Source organism: Eschrichtius robustus, chromosome 3, assembly GCF_028021215.1.
Source record: "Eschrichtius robustus isolate mEscRob2 chromosome 3, mEscRob2.pri, whole genome shotgun sequence".
Classification (NCBI taxonomy): Eukaryota; Metazoa; Chordata; class Mammalia; order Artiodactyla; family Eschrichtiidae; genus Eschrichtius; species Eschrichtius robustus.
In genome coordinates this window covers 33462749-33480650 of record NC_090826.1, presented here as the reverse complement: position 1 = coordinate 33480650, position 17902 = coordinate 33462749, and the positions used below count along the sequence as shown (strand labels likewise).

The window sequence follows — 17902 nt, the reverse complement described above, 5'->3', positions numbered from 1 at the left end:
CCGCGAGCCACAACTACTGAGCCCGCGAGCCACAACTACTGAAGCCCATGCACTTAGAGCCCCTGCTCCACAAGAGAAGCCACCACAATGATAAGTCCACACACCGCAACGAAGAGTAGCCCTGCTCACCACAACTAGAGAAAGCCCGCGCACAGCAACGAAGACCCAATGCAGCCAAAAATAAATTAAAAAAAAAAAAAAAAAGACATGACTAGGAAATTCCTTTTCAGGCTGGCTTCCAGCCCAGCAAGAGCCAGGCCGACCCACCCTGAGGAAACCCCCAGCTGCCTCTTCCTGCCTGGCCCAGCTTTGTCCCCTAAGTCGGAGCCAGGCTCCGGGGGGGCCCCCTATCCCATAGTCTCCAGCCAGGCTAGGGATTCAAGGGGGCACATGACTCTCCCCCAGGGAATTTACACACCAGCCAAGGAGGCGGGTCACACCCACAGGGTAACTGGAGATGATCACAGCAGCCTCCATCTGCTGGAAAACAGCAGATCTTTACTGAGATATGGGCAGATATAGGCCCTGTTTCTCCAGCCCCACCCCCACCAATATTCCGCTCCACATTTTGAGAAGGAAATTAAGAACAGGACACAGTGGTTAAGAGTGAAACCTTAGCACTCCTTCAGGGATAAAGCCCAGTTTGGCCAGGTGCTTGCTGTGTGACCTTGAGCAACCTCCCTGGACCTCAGTTTCCTCATCTATGAAATGGGAACAATCCTAGTACATACCTTGCACGGTTGTTGTAAGAACTGAATGAAATAATGCATGTGTGGGGCCTGACAGAGAAAGGGCTCATAAAACATCGGCTACTGTTACTATTATTAATAAAAACAGAATCCTTCCTCATTCATAGACTTCTTTTCATAAAATCAGCCAAATCAAGGCTGCCATAAGGGCTTCTCAGGGATTCTAAGAACCAGTTGTTGGAAAGACACAGTTTTGACTGGAAAGGGGTTTTGCAGGGTGTCTGGTCCAGTCCTTCTTAAAGACCAGGCACACGAACCTGTGACAGTTTGAACGTCCCCTCTGCTGAGCGTTGGCAGGCCAAGTCCTCAAGCAGCATAGACTGGGGTGGCAGCAGGGCGAGAAGGACCCTGGCCCTCAGGCAACCCCTTCCTGTGCTCCCCCTCCCCCTAGCCCCCAGACAGCAGGGTCCGGCGGGGTGGAGTGATGCTGAAGGGAAAAGGGGCTGGAGAAACCCAGAAGCTATTTTTTCCTTAATTCCCCTCAGTTCACCGGCAAAATGAAATCACTGGAAGGGTATTGCTTCCATTTCCCTCAATATTCCTGCTTAAAACAAGATTTTCAACAATAAGTGGAATTTTTTTAAGTCCCCAAACGAGTCTGTTGTCCTAGCAATTCCAGATCCTCAAACAGAAAAACTCGTATCAAGAAAACAATCATATTAGCACATAATCATGTTGGACAAAGTGTTAGGCCCTAATTTTTCTGCCTGTAGATTGGTTTTTAATAAGTCCTTTGTTGGTCATGTTTATGCAAATTTGTCACCTGCTCATCCTTGAAAGAAAACAATAGTTTATTCTGAGATTATGTCTGTTTGGATTTTTTGGTGTTGAAATGGCTTCCCTTTTATGAAGTGGTGAAGTGGCTGGCCGGTAGTTGCTATTGGTTTGTTTGGCTGGCTAGTTGGGCTGTTTTATGTCCTGACTTGGCAAAATAAAAAATTAGCCACCTTACAGCAGTTGCTGTAATTTGGAAGGGGATGGTTTACTGATCCAAAGATCTGGGAACCACTGAGCGAGTCCAGCCTCCCACCCCCCAGAGCCTTCCTCTTGTCCTGCCCAGGCTGTACCCTCAGGGGTACAGGGACGAGAGAGGGACAGCGGGAGTCCTCGAAACCATTCCCTTGACAATGGGGCTCCTCCAACTCCTGGCAACGAGGCACTCACATTTCCAGAAGCTACCATACTACCCTCAGACACCTCTGACTCTAAAGAAGTTCCTTCCACTGAACTGAAACCCACTTCCCAGTAGTCCTAGGTTCATTTTCAGCGGTCACCCAGAATGTTCCACTCTCACTACCTAGAAACAGCCATTTTGAGACCGGAAGACAGTGTGATTAAGGCCTCCTGGAGGCTTCCCTTCTTTGGGCCAAGCCTTCCAGTTCCTTCCTCGGAGGGCCTCCACCTTGCCCACCCCTCAATCCTTTGGATCTCCTCAGGAGCTCAATCTGAGAGGCGAGTAGTGTGGTTGATAAGGGTGTGGGCTCCGGAGTCAGACAGTCTTGGTATGAATCCTGGCTACACCTCCTTCTGGCTTTGTGACCTTGGACAAGTTACTCCAGCTCTCGGTTTTCAGCTCCCTCTCCTCAAAACAGAGATATAACAGCTCAGATAGGATTGTCCTGCCCTATAATAGTGCTTGGCCCCACCCTGTGCTCAGCCTGTGTCATCTAGATGTGCTTTGTGATCTCGCCCTCCCCATCCCATCACTGGGCGGGGGTGGGGCTTGACCCAAGCTGAGCCAACTGGTCTTTTCCCAGGGACTTGCAGACTCAGGGAAAGCAGTCAGTTTTCCTCCATGAGCTAAAGGCGCAAGGTATAACACTCAGCTATATTTTCTACACCATGAAGAAAATCACTGTGTTGTGAAAGAGAAAAAAGGTAACGTTTAGAAAAAACCAAAGACAGGAGACACAGAGAGAGAGTGCTAGTTCCAGTTGCTCCTAAGACCAGCTCCATCCCAGCCCTTCCTACAACTTCAGTGTTTGTCTCAGTAACTTAGTATCTTACCTAGTAATTTAACAACTACCTCAAAACTTAGGGTTTAAAACAGCAATCATTTATTAGCTCCTGATTCTATATGCTGGGCTGGGCTCTGCTGGCATCTCCTGGGCCCATTCATGCCATTGCTGTCAGCTGGTAGCTTGACCTGCTTGGTCCAGGATGGCCTGAAGGTGACCTAGCATTTACTAAATGTCCGCCATATACCAGGCACTGTGAGAAATACCAGAGTGGAGAAAATCAATATTCACTGAGCTCCTACCTTGTGTTAGGCCCGTGATGGAATTTTAGATATATTATCCCACTAAATCCTCCTGACTGCATGATCACAAAGTTGTTATTATTACCACCCCCATTTTACAGATGAGGAAACTGAGGCTCGGAGAGGAGGAATAACTTGCCTAAGATTTCAAGACCCAGAGGGGCAGAGATGGAATTCAAACCAAAGACTCCTGACTCTCTGCAGAGCCCACGCTCTTGCACTGCACCATACTGGCCCATCCCCCATCACAGAGTAAAACTGGGCCTTACCCTCATGCTGCTTTAAGTGTCATCAAGGGGATCGAGTGGACACAATGTCCAACAGTGTAAGATTCAATGCCATTCATTCAGCAAAAGTGCCCCCATACCTCTTTTGTGCTGGGAACCATGTTAGGTACAGGGATGTGGAAATGACTCAGACACAGGATGCAGTGGCAGCAGTGTGGAGAAGGAAGTGATTAATCACACCTGCTTTGAGTTCAGCAGTGGCTCTTTATCAGCCTGATTCTTAAGGGATGGGCGATGTTGGTAAGGAAGTGCCACTGAGGCCAAGCTCCCCTTCCCACAGATGTGCAGGGTCTCAGGGTCCCACTTACACAGCAATCACAGGTCAAGGTCATCCTCAGGGGGACGGTCCAGGGCTCTGTGGCCATCCTTTGATCCCGGCTACAAAGCTTGGTACAGGCCATGTGTTCACAGGATATCTGTGGATGCCAGGTCAGAAGTAGCAGGTTCCAGGGTGAGGGGACACCCTTGCCACTTTCGAAGCAGCTTGGGAACTCCTGAGCCCAAGGAAGCAATTTCTGCCAGCCCAGAATTGGGATTCTCAAAGATGCAGCATCCACGTGCCCAGAGCCCTGTCCCCAGTGGGCAGGCATGAGCAGTGGAAGGAACCTGACCTAAGAATGAGCCAGACCCCGCGATGAATTCTAGCTGTGCCAGTTTCCGGCTGTGTTCTGGAAATAATAAGCTGGCGATTATAATAATAATATAAATAAATAATAATAATAAGCTGGCGACTACCCTTCCTGAGTATTCTTCTCATTCTCTGTAAAATGGGGACAACACTCCCCATCTGACTCAACACTTTTTATGTTTCTCGAGCTAGCTTAAGCAAAATCAAGACTGTCTCAGGAGACCAGGGCACCTCCTGAAACCCCAAGGCAGAAGGACACATGACACTCCCCCTGTAAAGCCACCAGAAATTCAGGCAAGACTCCCTCCCCATCTCGCCTCTCATTTCTCTTCCCTCCATGCTTGCTTCATTTTTCTCCCTCTGCAGATGGGTTTCCTCCATTTATCTGGTGCCTGTAGCCAAAGCTGGCTGCCCGCAGAGCTCACTCAGAGGTTTATGTGTGACAGTCCCAACCTCATTCAGTCTGGCTGCTGTCTTCGAGTTCCAATTCCAAACTACTGGGAGAAAGAATCTGGTCCAGCTGGGCCTAAGCTCCACCGCTCTGGTCTACGGCATAGGGGGCTCTGTCCAGCAAAAGTGGGTCATATAGCATAACGGGGACCCCCATGGGTAAAATGAGGAAGGGGGCACTTCTCAGAGGAGTGTCCCCCCAAGGGTTATTGTGAGGATTAAATAGGACAATGGACCTCAGCCCCCAGCACCTAATAGGCATGCACTTCAAGGGAGGGTCTTAGGTCAGATCCCCTAGAAGCTGAGCTCTCAGGAGAAGAGGAGTGAGGAAAAGAAAGGAGGGTTCACAGAAAGCTGGAGTTCCAACCTGACTCATGGAGAGCGCTGGGGCCATTGCCCTACAGAGTCAGTGTCACATTGAGGCAAGGAGACTTGTCTATTGTACCCTCATCAGTCAGTCCCTAGGACTGGTGGGGGCTGGAGTGAGGGAGGAAGAGGCTTCCATTGGACTGAGGGCAATTCTCAAGAGAAGCAGGCCGCTGTGATTATTAGCAGCCCACATCCCGGCAGCTGGCAGGCAGGTGCGCTAGCCAGGAAAGGGGATCCACGCGGGGTGCCAACAGCATCCATTACAGGGAGTCTCACGCCAATATACATGGGCACTAGTTGACTCTTGCCTTTACTTCTCCCTTTTGTGTGTTTAAGAGTAATATTAAATTATATTTTGAATATGTGTTTTTTCCAAAATGCATGATTTTTCATACACTGTATGTTACTACATATAGTACATACAAATATACCTATTATTATAAAGATTGAACATGCAAAAATGTACATGTAATAAGTTCCACAGGGGATCCTTAAGAACTACACGTGATTTTTGCCTTACATGTTGATTTTAGAACTTAATGGCCCCGCCCCTATTAAATTTGACTCCGCTATAAGTGGTTGAGCTCTCCCTGCTACCAATCCGCCTCTTCCACAGGGTCACAGGACTCTGGTCTTGATGGGGCACCTCCTGGCTCCAGTAACTTCCCATCCCACGTGAAACACACCCAAGCCCTTGACTCACCTCCTCAGCTGACCTGACCCTTGCCAACCTCTCTGATCGCTGACCCTCGGCTCACCAGCGTCCAGCCTCAGGGCCTTTGTTCAGTTCCTCAAATGCACCAGCTCTTTCCCACCTGAGCCTTTGCATGTGCTGCTTCTTTGCCCAGAACATCTTTCCTCTGTTCTTTGCAGAGTTGGCTCCTCCTTTTTATCAGGTTCAACCTAACGTCCCCCGCCCAAGAGGCAGGCCCTGACCCCTCTTCCTAAAGTAAGTTCAAATCACCCTGCTTGTTCCCCTCCTAGTCCTTGACAGTTTGTAATCATTTTGTTTTATCACTTGGCTCTTGTCTCTCCTGTCACTAAATTGTAAGCTCTATGAGGCCAGGAAGTACCTGGCACAGAGTAGGAGCTCAGTATTTGTTGAATGAAGGAATGAATGAGTGAGTGGCCGTGCCCCAGCAGTTTACCTCAAATCCATCCTTGTCCATTTCCACTGGCAAGAGAGAAAGTACCAACAGGAGGATCATCATTCCCCTGCTCAGAGCCCTTCCATGGCCCCTCCCTGCACACAGAGTTGCTGACAATCCCTTGCTTAAGCAGGCAAACATAGGACAGAAGTTAAAAGACCCAGGTTCAAGTCTCACCCTTGGCACTTGCTAGCTATGCAAAAGTAGCCAAATTGATTCCCCTCTCTCTGTCTCAGTTCCTTTCTGTGTGAAACACCTCCTGCCTTTTCTCTTTCTTGGGTTGTTGTGAGAAGATATAGAAACCTCTGCACAGATGATTTTCAGTATTATGAGTGCCGACTTTCAAGGGCCTTCATCATTCAGGTCTGATCTCTCCCTGTCCAGATACAAATGACCATTATTCTGGCCCCACCCAGCCACCTGGTACTTCCTGAACTTCACTGTGTACATTCATGCTTTGGTGTTTCCATTCAAAAGCTGTGCTCTTTGTCAAGAAAGCCCGTTTCCCTGCCTTCTCCATCTGTCCAGATCCAGCCCATATGAGAAGGCTCACTCCTCCATGATATCTTCCCCCACCTCACAGATCACTGCATCTTTGATGTTTGCTTTACACCTGGGACCATCTCCCTCCTGCACTCCAAGTTCCTTTCCCTGGTCCAAACTGCTAATCCCAAAATCACACTGCACTATTTTGTACAGACCAGGCCCTGTAGTGGGCAATGGGGCTTCAAAGTGGAGGGAGACCCCATCTCTACTGTAGAGGAACACCACCAAGTGGGATCAGAAGGACCAAACAGCCCTTGATAACTGATTTGCAGGCTAAGAGAGCATAGACGTTAGGTGCACTTGCACTAAAGTCAGATACACCTGACTCTGAATCTCAGGATGCCTGGAACAGAACCCTAACTACAGTGGCTTAACTAAACAGCGCATATTTTTTTTCAAATAGTAAGAAGACCAAAGTAGGGCTTTCAGGACCGCTACAGAGGCTCCATAGTACATGGAGGGCCCGGGCTCCTCCTAGACTCCACTCTGCCATCCTTAGCATATGCCATCATGTTTCTTCTTTGTACCAGTTTTCTCATCTATAAAAAGGAATAACTACCTTCTGTATAGGGTTGTTGTAAAAGTTAAGTGAGTTGATATATGTAAAGAGCTTAGAACAGAATCTGGCACATGTTAAGTGTTCTATAAATGTTAGTTGTTGTTGTTGTTGTCATTGTTGTTATATCCTCATGCTGAAAAAATGGCTGCTGCCCCTCTAGGCATCACATCCTCATCCCTGGCAGGAAAGGAGGAAAGGCAAAGCACAAAAAGTGAGCACTGGCTGAATCCATCTGTTTTTTCTTTTCCAATGGAGGTAAAATTCATATCACAAAATTAACCATTTAAAAGTGAACAGTTCAGTGGCATTTAATATACTCACCATGTTGTACACCACCAACTATCTAGTTCCAAGGAACCCTTGTACCCATCGAGCGGTTGCTGCCTAGCCTCTGGCAACCACCAATCTTCATTTTGTCTCTGTGGCTTTACCTCGTCTGCATAATTCCATCTATTTTTAAAGAGCTTTCCAGGAGGCCCCACCCAGCCTCTTCTGCTTATAACTCATTGGCCAGGAATGTGTCTGATTTTTGACTGGGCACATTGCTGCTCTCAACAAAATCAGCACTCGGTCATTTCATATTCTAATACTTAGCACCTACAATCATATTTTATTGATCTTCAGACACATGAATTCTTTTTTTTTTTCATGAATTCTTTTTACACATTAATTTTTCCAAAATAAGAATCGTCTTATATTGCTAACACAGTCGGCCTTCTATATCCGCTAGTTCCACATCTGCGGGTTCTGCATCTTTGGATTTAACGAACCACAGATTGAAAATACTTTTTTTTAAAAAATTAATTAATTAATTAATTTTTTTTTGGCTGTGTTGGGTCTTCGTTTCTGTGCAAGGGCTTTCTCTAGTTGCTGCGAGCGGGGGCCACTCTTCATCACGGTGCGCGGGCCTCTCACTGTTGCGGCCTCTCTTGCTGCAGAGCACAGGCTCCAGACGCGCAGGCTCAGTAGTTGTGGCTCACGGACCTAGTTGCTCTGTGGCATGTGGGTTCTTCCCAGACCAGGGCTCGAACCCGTGTCCCCTGCATTGGCAGGCAGACTCTCAACCACTGCGCCACCAGGGAAGCCCGAAAATACTTTGCTAAAAATAAATTTATTTATTTATTTTTGGCTACGTTGGCTCTTCGTTGCTGTGCACGGGCTTTCTTTTTAGTTGCGGCGAACAGGGGCTACTCTTCGTTGGGGTGTGCAGGCTTCTCATTTAGGTGGCTTCTCTTGTTGCGGAGCACGGGCTCTAGGCACGCGGGCTTCAGTAGTTGTGGCTCGCAGGCTCTAGAGCGCAGTCTCAGTAGTTGTGGCACACAGGTTTAGCTGCTCCGTGGCATGTGGGATCTTCCCAGACCAGGGCTCGAACCCGTGTCTCCTGCATTGGCAGGCAGATTCTCAACCACTGCGCCACCAGGGAAGCCCCTGAAAATACTTTTTAAAAAGATTCCAGAAAGTTCCAAAAAGCAAAACTTGAATTTGCCACATGCTGGCAAATATTTACATTGTATTTACAACTATTTACATTGTATTAGGTATTTTAAGCAATCTATGATGATTTAAAGTATATGGAAGGATGTGAGTAGCTTATACACAAATACTAAACCATTTTATATAAGGTCTTGAGCATCTGCAGATTTTGGTATTCACGGGGGTCCTGGAACCAATCCCCACGTGGATATGAAGGGATGACTGTATCACATTTTTTAACGAAATATAATGTCAGGCACTCTTCTAGGTGCTGGGGATAAATCAATAAATGAGACAGACAAAATCCCTGCCTGTGTAGAGCTGACATTCTAGTGGTGAGGAGATAAACAATTAAATGTAATAAATAAGAGTATTATTTAATGTGTTAGAAGATGGTAACTGCTTAGAAAAAATTAAAGCTAGAGCAAAATCAGGCCCATTTGGTAGATGGACAAGGAACTGGCTGCTGTAATAATGTATTAGTTATCTATTGCCATGTAACAAATTACCCCAGAATTTAGGAGCTTAAAACCACAGACATGTATTATCTCAGTTTTTGTGGGTCAGGAATCCACAACTGGCTTATCTAGGTTGCAAACAAGATGTCAGCTGAGGCTGTGGACATCCAAAAGCTGACTGGGGCTGGCGTGGTCCACCTCTGAGATAAATCACACATATGGCTGTTGGCAAAAGGTCTTAGTTCCTCACGAGCTGTTGGCAGGAAACCTCAGTTCCTTGCCATGTGGGCCTCTCCACTAGGGCTGCTTGAGTGTCTTCATGGCTTATCAACTAACTTTCCCAGAACAAATGATTCAAGAGTGAGAGCAAGGAGAAACCCACAATATCTTCTATGACCTAGTCCTGAAAATGACACTGTCATTTCTGCTATATATTCTATTTGTTAGAAGTGAGTCACTATGTCCATCCCACATTTAAGGAGAGGGGAATTTGAGACGGTCTCTTAAATAATTTGTGGAAATTTTTGGAAACCACTACAATTAAATGGAGTAGTCAAGAGAAAGGTAGTATTTGAGCAAAGACTCAAAGGAAGTGAGGGAATTAGACATGCAGATATGGGGTGAGGGAGCAGATTGTTCTGGCAGAGGGAAGACCTGGAGCTGTCGCGGCAGGAGCTTACCTGGCATGCTGGTAATGAAGAAAGAGAGAGTGACACTAGGAGGAAACTAGTGGCACTGCCACACTTCTTTCCTCCATTACTAGCTGTGTGACCTTGGGCAAGTCACTTCTCTGTGAAATGGGAATGATAGTAACTACCCACAGGTTGATTATGAGGCTTAAATAAAATACTACATGTAGGGACTTCCCTGGCAGTGCAGTGGATAAGACTCTGCACTCCCAATACAGGGGGCCTGGCTTCCATCCTTGGTCCAGGAACTAGATCCCGCATGTATGACGCAACTAAGGAGCCCTGGAGCTGCAACAAAGGAGCCCATCTGCCACAACTAAGACCCGGCACAACCAAATAAATAAATAAATATTTTTAAAAAAATACTACATGTAAGGCATCCAGTTCACGTCTGGTACATAGTAAACACTCAGTACATATTAGCTAATACTATTCTTGCTATGATCTGGTGCAGAAGCCACATTCTCATCATCTGAGCATCTAGTAGTGGTGCAAGTCACCATCTAGGGGCTCTTGGAGGACATGGCCCTTAGGGCATCTGCAGAAATATCTCCCCTGCTCTACAACCTTGAGGAAAAGCTGCAGAAGAGATGAACTTTGCCTGCCGGTCAAAGCCTGAAGCTCAGGTCTCAGAGCAGCCACCGTGGTTAAATGCCAAGTCTGCCAAGCTGCCCGGCGGGGTTGGGGACCCTGCTCAACCAGGGACTGGGGAGCCAGCTCAGAGGTTCTAGAGCGAGGTCTTCCCTAGGTACCACTCCTGAGCCCTCCAGTCTCAGGCAATCTTTGCCTCGGGTGCTAGAAAGGGGGCTGTCCGCAAGAGTAAAACCCAAAAGTTCTTGCCAACCAGCACCTGGGGTCTTTGAAACAAGTTGAAGCCACTTGGGGTGGATCTTTCTATAGCTCCTCAAGAAGAAGGACTGGACACAAGGAAGAAGGGGAAGAATTGCATTCTCACTTGGTGACACAAGATGGTCCCTAGGAGCTACTAGTTCCTTCTACTGGTGACCACTGACCAGTGCCCAAGTGGGTCAAGGATTAATGTGGCCCTGTCAACTCATGCCAGGTAGACTCAAGGGCTTTTCCCCCTGCTCCCCACCATGGGCTCATGAAGACATGGCTTGGGGTGAAAGCAGCTTGGATCAGTGGGGACTGCCCTGCTCCAGGACTACAAATGTCCCTTCCAGCCCTCACTCCACCACACACACCTTGTGACCTTGGCCAACTTCCTGAGTTATTTTCTGTGCTTCAGTTTTCTTCTTTGTCAAAAAAGATAATAACTTTCACTCTGCCTAATCTATTCATTCAATGAATACTTCAGTCCCTCCTATGTGCCAAGCACCATTCTAATGCCTTACAAATACGGTGCAGAACAAGAGAGGCAAGGCCTCTGCTCTCAGGGGCAGGGAGAGAGCCTTTGAAATAATGCCAAGTGGTGGTAGGTGCTGAAAAGAAAAGCAGAACAGGGTGAGGACATAGAGTGGGATAGAGGTGGTCAGGGAAGGTCCCTCTGAGGGGGGACATTTAGAAGGAGATCAGAACCAAGGGAAGGAGTGAATCCTGTGGATGTCTGAGGGAAGAGCATCCCAGGCAGAGGGAACAGCATGAGTCCCGAGAGATGAATGTGCCTGGGCGGTCCAAGCAGAGCAAGGAAGCAATTCATGGAAATGCTAGAAAGAAACCAGGTTCAACCAGTGCAATGCTTTCACAGCATAAGTTAGATCACGTCACTCCCCTGCCAAAGTCCTTACAGGGCCTAACAGGGCCCTTTCAAGGCCCCACATGGTCTTCTTCCCTCTGCCCTCTTTGACCTCCCCCACCCCAAGCTTCCTCTGCTCCAGCCACCCTCCCTCCTGGCTGTGGCTCACACCTGCCTCCAGGATTTACCCTAACTCATGGGTTCAGAATCACCTGCAGGGCAGATGGAAATGCAGGTGACTGGGCCCCAGCCATTTCTGATTCAGGTCTGGAGTGGGGCCCCAGATGTGCATTTCTAACAAGGTCCCTGCTGGTGCTGATGCCTCAGTCCCTGGTACTACAGCTTTAGCAGGTACACTCCAGTTGTCCCCTCTGCTGGAACCAGTTTGCCCCAGATACTGCTTGGCTACTGCCCTCTCCTCCTCCAAGTCTTTGCTCAAACCTTATGGTCTCAATGAGGCCCACCCTGACCATTCTGTGCAGTACTGCACGCTGCCCCCTGTACCCCCAATCTCCTCCCTAATCTGTTTTTCCTTTTTTCCATAGTGTCTACCACTTTCTAACATGTGAATAACTGTTTTACTTAGTTTGTTGTTAACTATATGTCCCCAAGTACCCAAGAGTGGTTCTAACCCAGACCCCATGAACCCCTGAGGACCCCCTGGATCCTCCAGAGATCAGCTAACTGCCAAATTTCTATGCAGTAGTTTGTGACCATGATGTCTGTAGTGCTAACCTAAAACAACAAAACAGCCAGTCATTTTACCAGCAAAACAGGTTTATTCAGGAGTAGCAAAGAATTGTAATTTGGGACATACAACTATGGTGAACCACACACAAGTCCAGGTAAAGCAATGGAGAGGAAACTCTTTTATAGAGGAAGAGGGAGGTTGGAAGTGTTGTTATAAACAAAAAGTCCATTGGAGGAAACTAGGAGTTTGAAGTATAGCGACTTTTCATTGGCTGACTTGTGACAGTCTCCAGTTGGCTGAGCTGTTACCAGGCAAGGAGAAAAATCTTTCTTCCTCTGCTGGAAAGTAGCGTCGCTTCCTGCTGGAGATGCAAGGTAGGTCTCTTCCTGTTAGGATCTGTATTGATGCCCCAGTGGTACCTTTGTGAGAGCTCCCCCTTCTGGGCTCCCAACTCCATTTTAGTGAGGTTTCCCTTTATTAATTTTCAGTCAGTAGCTTACATTAGATTCTCAAAGGCTTACTTGATCCCCAAAGCTTGAAAACCACTTGTAGATCAATATCTGGCATAGAATGTGTGCTCAGTAATACTTGTTCACTAAATTAAAGACCTTTTAAAACATGATTCACGCACACACACACATTTTTTTGAAAAAGGAAAACTGTTCAGTGGCACATTGGCTCCCAAATGTTGGTGTCCTTAGACAACTATGTCAGAATGACAGGGTTGCTTTTTAAAAATACAAATTTATGATTCCAAATACTCTCAGAGAGTCTGAGTCAGGGGTTTGGGTGGCGCCAGAAATTCAGTATTTTTCAAAGCCTCCTGCTTCCCTCCCACCTCCACCCCTCCAGGTGAGTCTGAGGTGCAGCCAGGTTTAGGAATTTCTGTATGAAATCTTTATTGGAGAAGGACTCAGGAGACTCAGTTCCCATGTGCAGCTTTTACACTTTGCAAAAAATGTGATCACACCCATGGTCACTTGTGACCTTCTCACAAGCTCTCAGGTGACCCGGCAGGGACTACAATCTCCCTTTCACTGAGTAGAAAGCTGAGGCCCTGGGGAACCAAGTGACATCCCCTCGTGACACCCAACGGTCATACTGCCTGTGGGTGGTAGAGATACAATTAGAACTTGGGCCCCTGGCCTCTCACTCTAGGGTTCTCCCCTCTGCACAAACTGGATAAACCCAAGTTCCAGGAAATCCCAAGAACACTACCAGGGGAGGAGAGCCAGAGAAGGGAGGGGCAGAGTGGCAAACACATGGAGGGCACGGTTCAGGAAGTTGTCTCCTGGCCACCAGGAAAGACTCCAGCTGCTCTAAGGACACAGGCATTCACATGCTAACTCTGGTTGTGTATGACCTCAAGACACTCACTTTCCCTTTATGTGCCTCAGTCTCCTTATCTGCAAAATGGGGCTGATAATCCATGCCCTGCCTCCAGTAAGATGCTTGTAGAATATATAGCATTCTAATGCCCAAGTTATAACTATTCGTATCAAGGGAAGGTGCAACATCCCCACTCAGAAGAGCTCTAGGGACAGAACTAAATCCAGCCTTTCATTCATTTGAGGTACATTTTTGAGCACCTACCATGCACCAGGCATTGTGCTGGACACTGTGCACGCATCACCTCATTTAACCCTCACCACAAGCCAGTGGGATTGGTGCTGTCGTTGTCCCGTTTTACAGATGAAAAAACTGAAGCTCAGGGGAATGAGTTGCAATTCATTCCATCATCTGTTCATTCATCCAACTTTTACTGAAAACCTGCTCTGGGCCAGGCTCTGGGCTACGTGCTGAGGACATGAAGATGAACAAGTCCTTCAGGAAACAAGCCCATAAATTAGTTTAATGACAACTCAGTACATGCTTCCACAGACAAGTGAGTGAGAGCCGGAGGAGGAGCAACTGGCTCTCCTGGGATTATGGGGACGGGCAGCTGATCTTCCGCGGGACCCTGCACCACCAAGGTGCCTGTGCCCTGTGTAGAGGTAGCAATCAAAAGGCCTGGGTTCGAGTCTCGCTTCTGTCAAGGCTTTACTGTGTATTCCCAGGAAACCCCTTCTGCCGCTGAGCCTTGCCAGTTTTCTTAATCTGGAAAATTAAGAGGTTAAGAGGTTGGGCTTGTGATCCTGCAGTTCTGGGGGCCTAAACCTCTGGCCCTCCTACTCCACTTTCTGGTACGTGCAAGCTTGGCCCCAGCCAGCCCCGAGACTAAGCGTAGGGCAGCCAAGACCAGACCATTTGAAAAGTGCCAAACACCCCGCTCCCAGACAGAACTCAAAGCCGGAGGCGCGGCCTGAGGGCCAAAGGGCGGAGCTCTGACAGAGGCGGGGCTGAGGCCTCCTGGAGGTGCGGCGCGACCCTCCCAGGAGCGTCTCATCCAGCCAATGAGCGCCCGGGACCGGGGCAGCCCCGCCTCTGGGTATAAGAGGGCGCCGAGTCCGGGGGCACGACGCAGAGGTCTAGCAGCCCGACTGTGTAGGTGTGCAGGGTCATTTCAGACCTGAGCTGGGGTGCACAAGAGCTCTGAGTTCGGTGTGTCCAGGGCTGCGCAGGAGCACAGGTCGGGTTCGGTTTTCCTTTGCCCGGCTGAGGTGCGGAGAAGGCAAGGGGCTCGGATCCCTCGCTGCAGAGGAACAGCTGGCCGGGACCCGGGGACGCCCGCGCTGACCATCGGCCCGCCGCCGCCGCTGCCGGCAGTCGTCCCGCCGTCATGGCCGACCACCTGATGCTCGCCGAGGGCTACAGCCGGGTGCCGAGGCCGCCGCCTGCCGCGCCCGCCCATGGCCCTCACGCGCTTCGGACGCTGCAGCCCTACTCGGGCCCGGGCCTGGACAGCGGGTTGCGGCCGCGGGGCCCGCCGCCGCCTCCACCGGGGGCCCTGGCGTACGGGGCCTTCGGGCCGCCGCCTGCCTTCCAGCCCTTTCCGGCCGTGCCACCGCCGGCCGCTGGCAGCGCGCACCTGCAGCCCGTGGCGACGCTGTACCCGGGCCGCGCCACCGCGCCCCCCGGCGCCCCGGGAGGACCTCCGGGCCCGCAGCCGGTGCCCGGCGCCCCGGCCCCGCCACTGCCGCCGCCCGCGCACGCCCTGGGAGGCATGGACGCCGAACTCATCGACGAGGAGGCGCTGACGTCGCTGGAGCTCGAGCTCGGGCTGCACCGCGTGCGCGATCTGCCCGAGCTCTTCCTGGGCCAGAGCGAGTTTGACTGCTTCTCGGACTTGGGGTCGGCGCAGCCCGCCGGCTCGGTGAGCTGCTGAGCGAGGCCGGGCGCCTGCTGGCGTGCCCGAGAGAAGGAGGCCGGCCTGCCCGCCGGACTCCGCACCCAGCGCCTGGACCCCGCACGCACCCTCCGTGAGGGTGGAGGCAGCAGTTAGTGCACCGAGCCGACGCCGGGCTGGGACGCCTGGCCTCACTCCAGGCCCTGCCTCCTGCAGAATGACAGTTTGGGTTCATCTCTGCCCCAGAGCCTCAGCGGTAAAGTGAAGGGGACTGGACGCCCCCTTCCGGACTCCCAGTTCTTAGATTCTGTGTCCTCTCCTCTCAGACCCTCCCCCGCCCCAACCCCCAATCTGAGCCATCCCAGGCCTCTGCCTGATTCCCCCTTTCCTTGTGCAAACCACTGTGGTCACTGGGTGCCTGGAGCCGCCCACCCGCCAGGCCCCCAGCCCGCTGCCTGGGCCCTGAGGTCGCTGGGCCTCCCGCCCTGGGGAGGGGCAGAATGTACAGCCCTCACCCCTGCGGAGTGGAGCAATACCCCATCTGACCTCCAGCACCACAATAAAACTGGGTCACTTTCCAGTCTGGTGTTTTCATTTCCTTATAACTCCAACTATATTTGGCTTCTAGAGTCCTGAGGCTGTTGGAGGCCCTGGGTGGGATGGAGGACACAGCCCCTGGCGGTGGTCAGGAGAGGAAACTGACAGTTTCTTTCGAAAATATCTGTGAGTTGCGCAATTGTTATGTCATAATCTGGAAGGCAGAGGCTGCCGCCACCGGGTGGCAAGGTAACCCAAAGGACTTCCCGGCTCCTGGGAGGGGTGGGGGGAGCTTGGGGGTGCTGCCCTCACTGTTTGCTCAGCATGGAGGCTAGAGGGGAGCGGGGTGTACCTGAGGGTTCAGGTTCTGGCTTTGAACCGGAGCTCTCTCTCTTGTTCAAGACACCATCCATTGATATTTCTGAAGCCATTTCCTCAGAGACAGATGGTCCCGGTCTTAGGTGGTTGTGAGGATCACATGCAACGTGAGGCCTTTAGCACAGTGCAAGACACCTAGGCAGCCCTCAATAAGTGATAATGATGATGATTCTACAATAATAATCATGCCCTCAAGGGGTCACAGTCCAAGTGGGAGTAGGGGGTGACAGGCCTGGAAATCAACTCATCTTGGTACAAGTAATAGCGGGATGAGGACTAGAAAATAGGTAGGACGGCCTAGTGGGCAAACCCAGAGGAGGAAGTGGTTTCAGCTGGTGCAAGGGGTCAGGTCCGGTCAGGTTTCAGGGAGGCAGTGGTATTTGATGTGGTGAGAAGAGCCTTGAATGATGAGTACGTCTTTAGGACTTGGAGAAGATGGCATGCAAGTGGAGAGCCCACTCAAAGGCAGGGAGGCATACAAGTACAGGGCCTGTACGGGAAGGCATGGGGTCTCTAGAAAGGTCTATTGGCTTTATGGGGACTTTGGGAGGTAGGCACCGTCCCTGTTCTACAGACGAAGGATGTGGTGCTGGCCCAGACCTGGTAGCGTGAGCTCTTGGCCACCCTCTGCTATTGCCTCTCTCTGGAAAGATCCCTAGGTGCTTCAGGGGTGTGGAAGAAAGGCAGGAAGAGAGGAAAGGAAAGCATGGAGGAGAGGCTGAGGACCGGGCCAGAACAAGGCAGTGGGGATGGAGAGGAGAGAATGAATTCCAGAGACCCTGTGGAGAGGAACATGGAGCTGTGACCTTCGGTGCCCCATGGTTGGCCTCACCCTCATGCCGAGCTTGTTGACATGCCTTTCCCTCCAAGCCTGTGAGCTCACCCAGAGCACACTGTCAGCACCAGCTCCCGAGCCACCAGGACAAGCATGGAGTGGGCAACAGAGGTGTTTGGCCAATGAATGAAGGTCTCCCCTAGGATACTGGAGGTATCCTCAAACAGGTCGGGGAGCAAGGGCAGAGAGGCTTCTGAGCAAGAACTGACCCGAGCTCTGGGCTTAGAACAGCCAGTGTTTGCTCCACTTTGCCCAAGATCCCAGGCCAGAGATAAAAACCAAATGGTTGGATTGGGATGGGAGGGTCTGGCCCTGGTCTGGCCTCAGTTTCTCCACCAGTAAAATAGGGCTAATAACCCTGCCCTACTATTTCACAAGACAATAAGCCTCATAGTAAGTGGGGAGCAGATTCAGGGGTGGGAGGATAAGCAGTAGGTAAGCTCTGAAGTGCTCTCCATATGGAAGGGGTTACAATGGAAACCCAACACCCGCCTCTTCCTAGAATTAAAAAGAGTAGAAGAGGGAGTCCAGCTCCTGAGCTATTTCCCACCCACCATCCCTCCCAGAGGGGCTGCTGACTAGTTGGATAGCAAACAGATGGACAGAGGAAAAGGCAAGTCTGGGGCAGCCCACCACCTGGATCCCCAAATCCCTGACACTTTGCAGGACTCTGACCCTCCCAGCTGGAGAGGAGGATGGAGTGTCCATCCTGCCAGGAGGCTTGTGGTCTGATAGCCTCGGGGTCCATTTCCAGAAGCAGATCCTACTAGCTGCCTGACCTCAAGTAAGTCACTTACCTTTTGAGTCTTGTTCTGCAACCAGCTTCCTGTGGTTTCAATAGGTACTTTTTACCTCTTACTGAGGTTACCTCTTAAAATAACCCATTGACCTCCCTGTCCCCCAGTCCTGTGGATTTCATTCTC

At 50.3% G+C, this 17902-nt stretch overlaps 1 protein-coding gene across 1 annotated transcript; it reads left to right on the top strand.

The window, feature by feature from the left end:
- Positions 1–14479: 14479 nt before the first annotated feature.
- Positions 14480–15809, top strand: CITED4 (Cbp/p300 interacting transactivator with Glu/Asp rich carboxy-terminal domain 4). Its single transcript, XM_068537901.1, has one exon. The coding sequence runs from the start codon at positions 14723–14725 to the stop codon at positions 15266–15268; it is 546 nt and encodes a 181-aa protein (XP_068394002.1). The 5' UTR covers positions 14480–14722; the 3' UTR covers positions 15269–15809.
- Positions 15810–17902: the final 2093 nt, after the last annotated feature.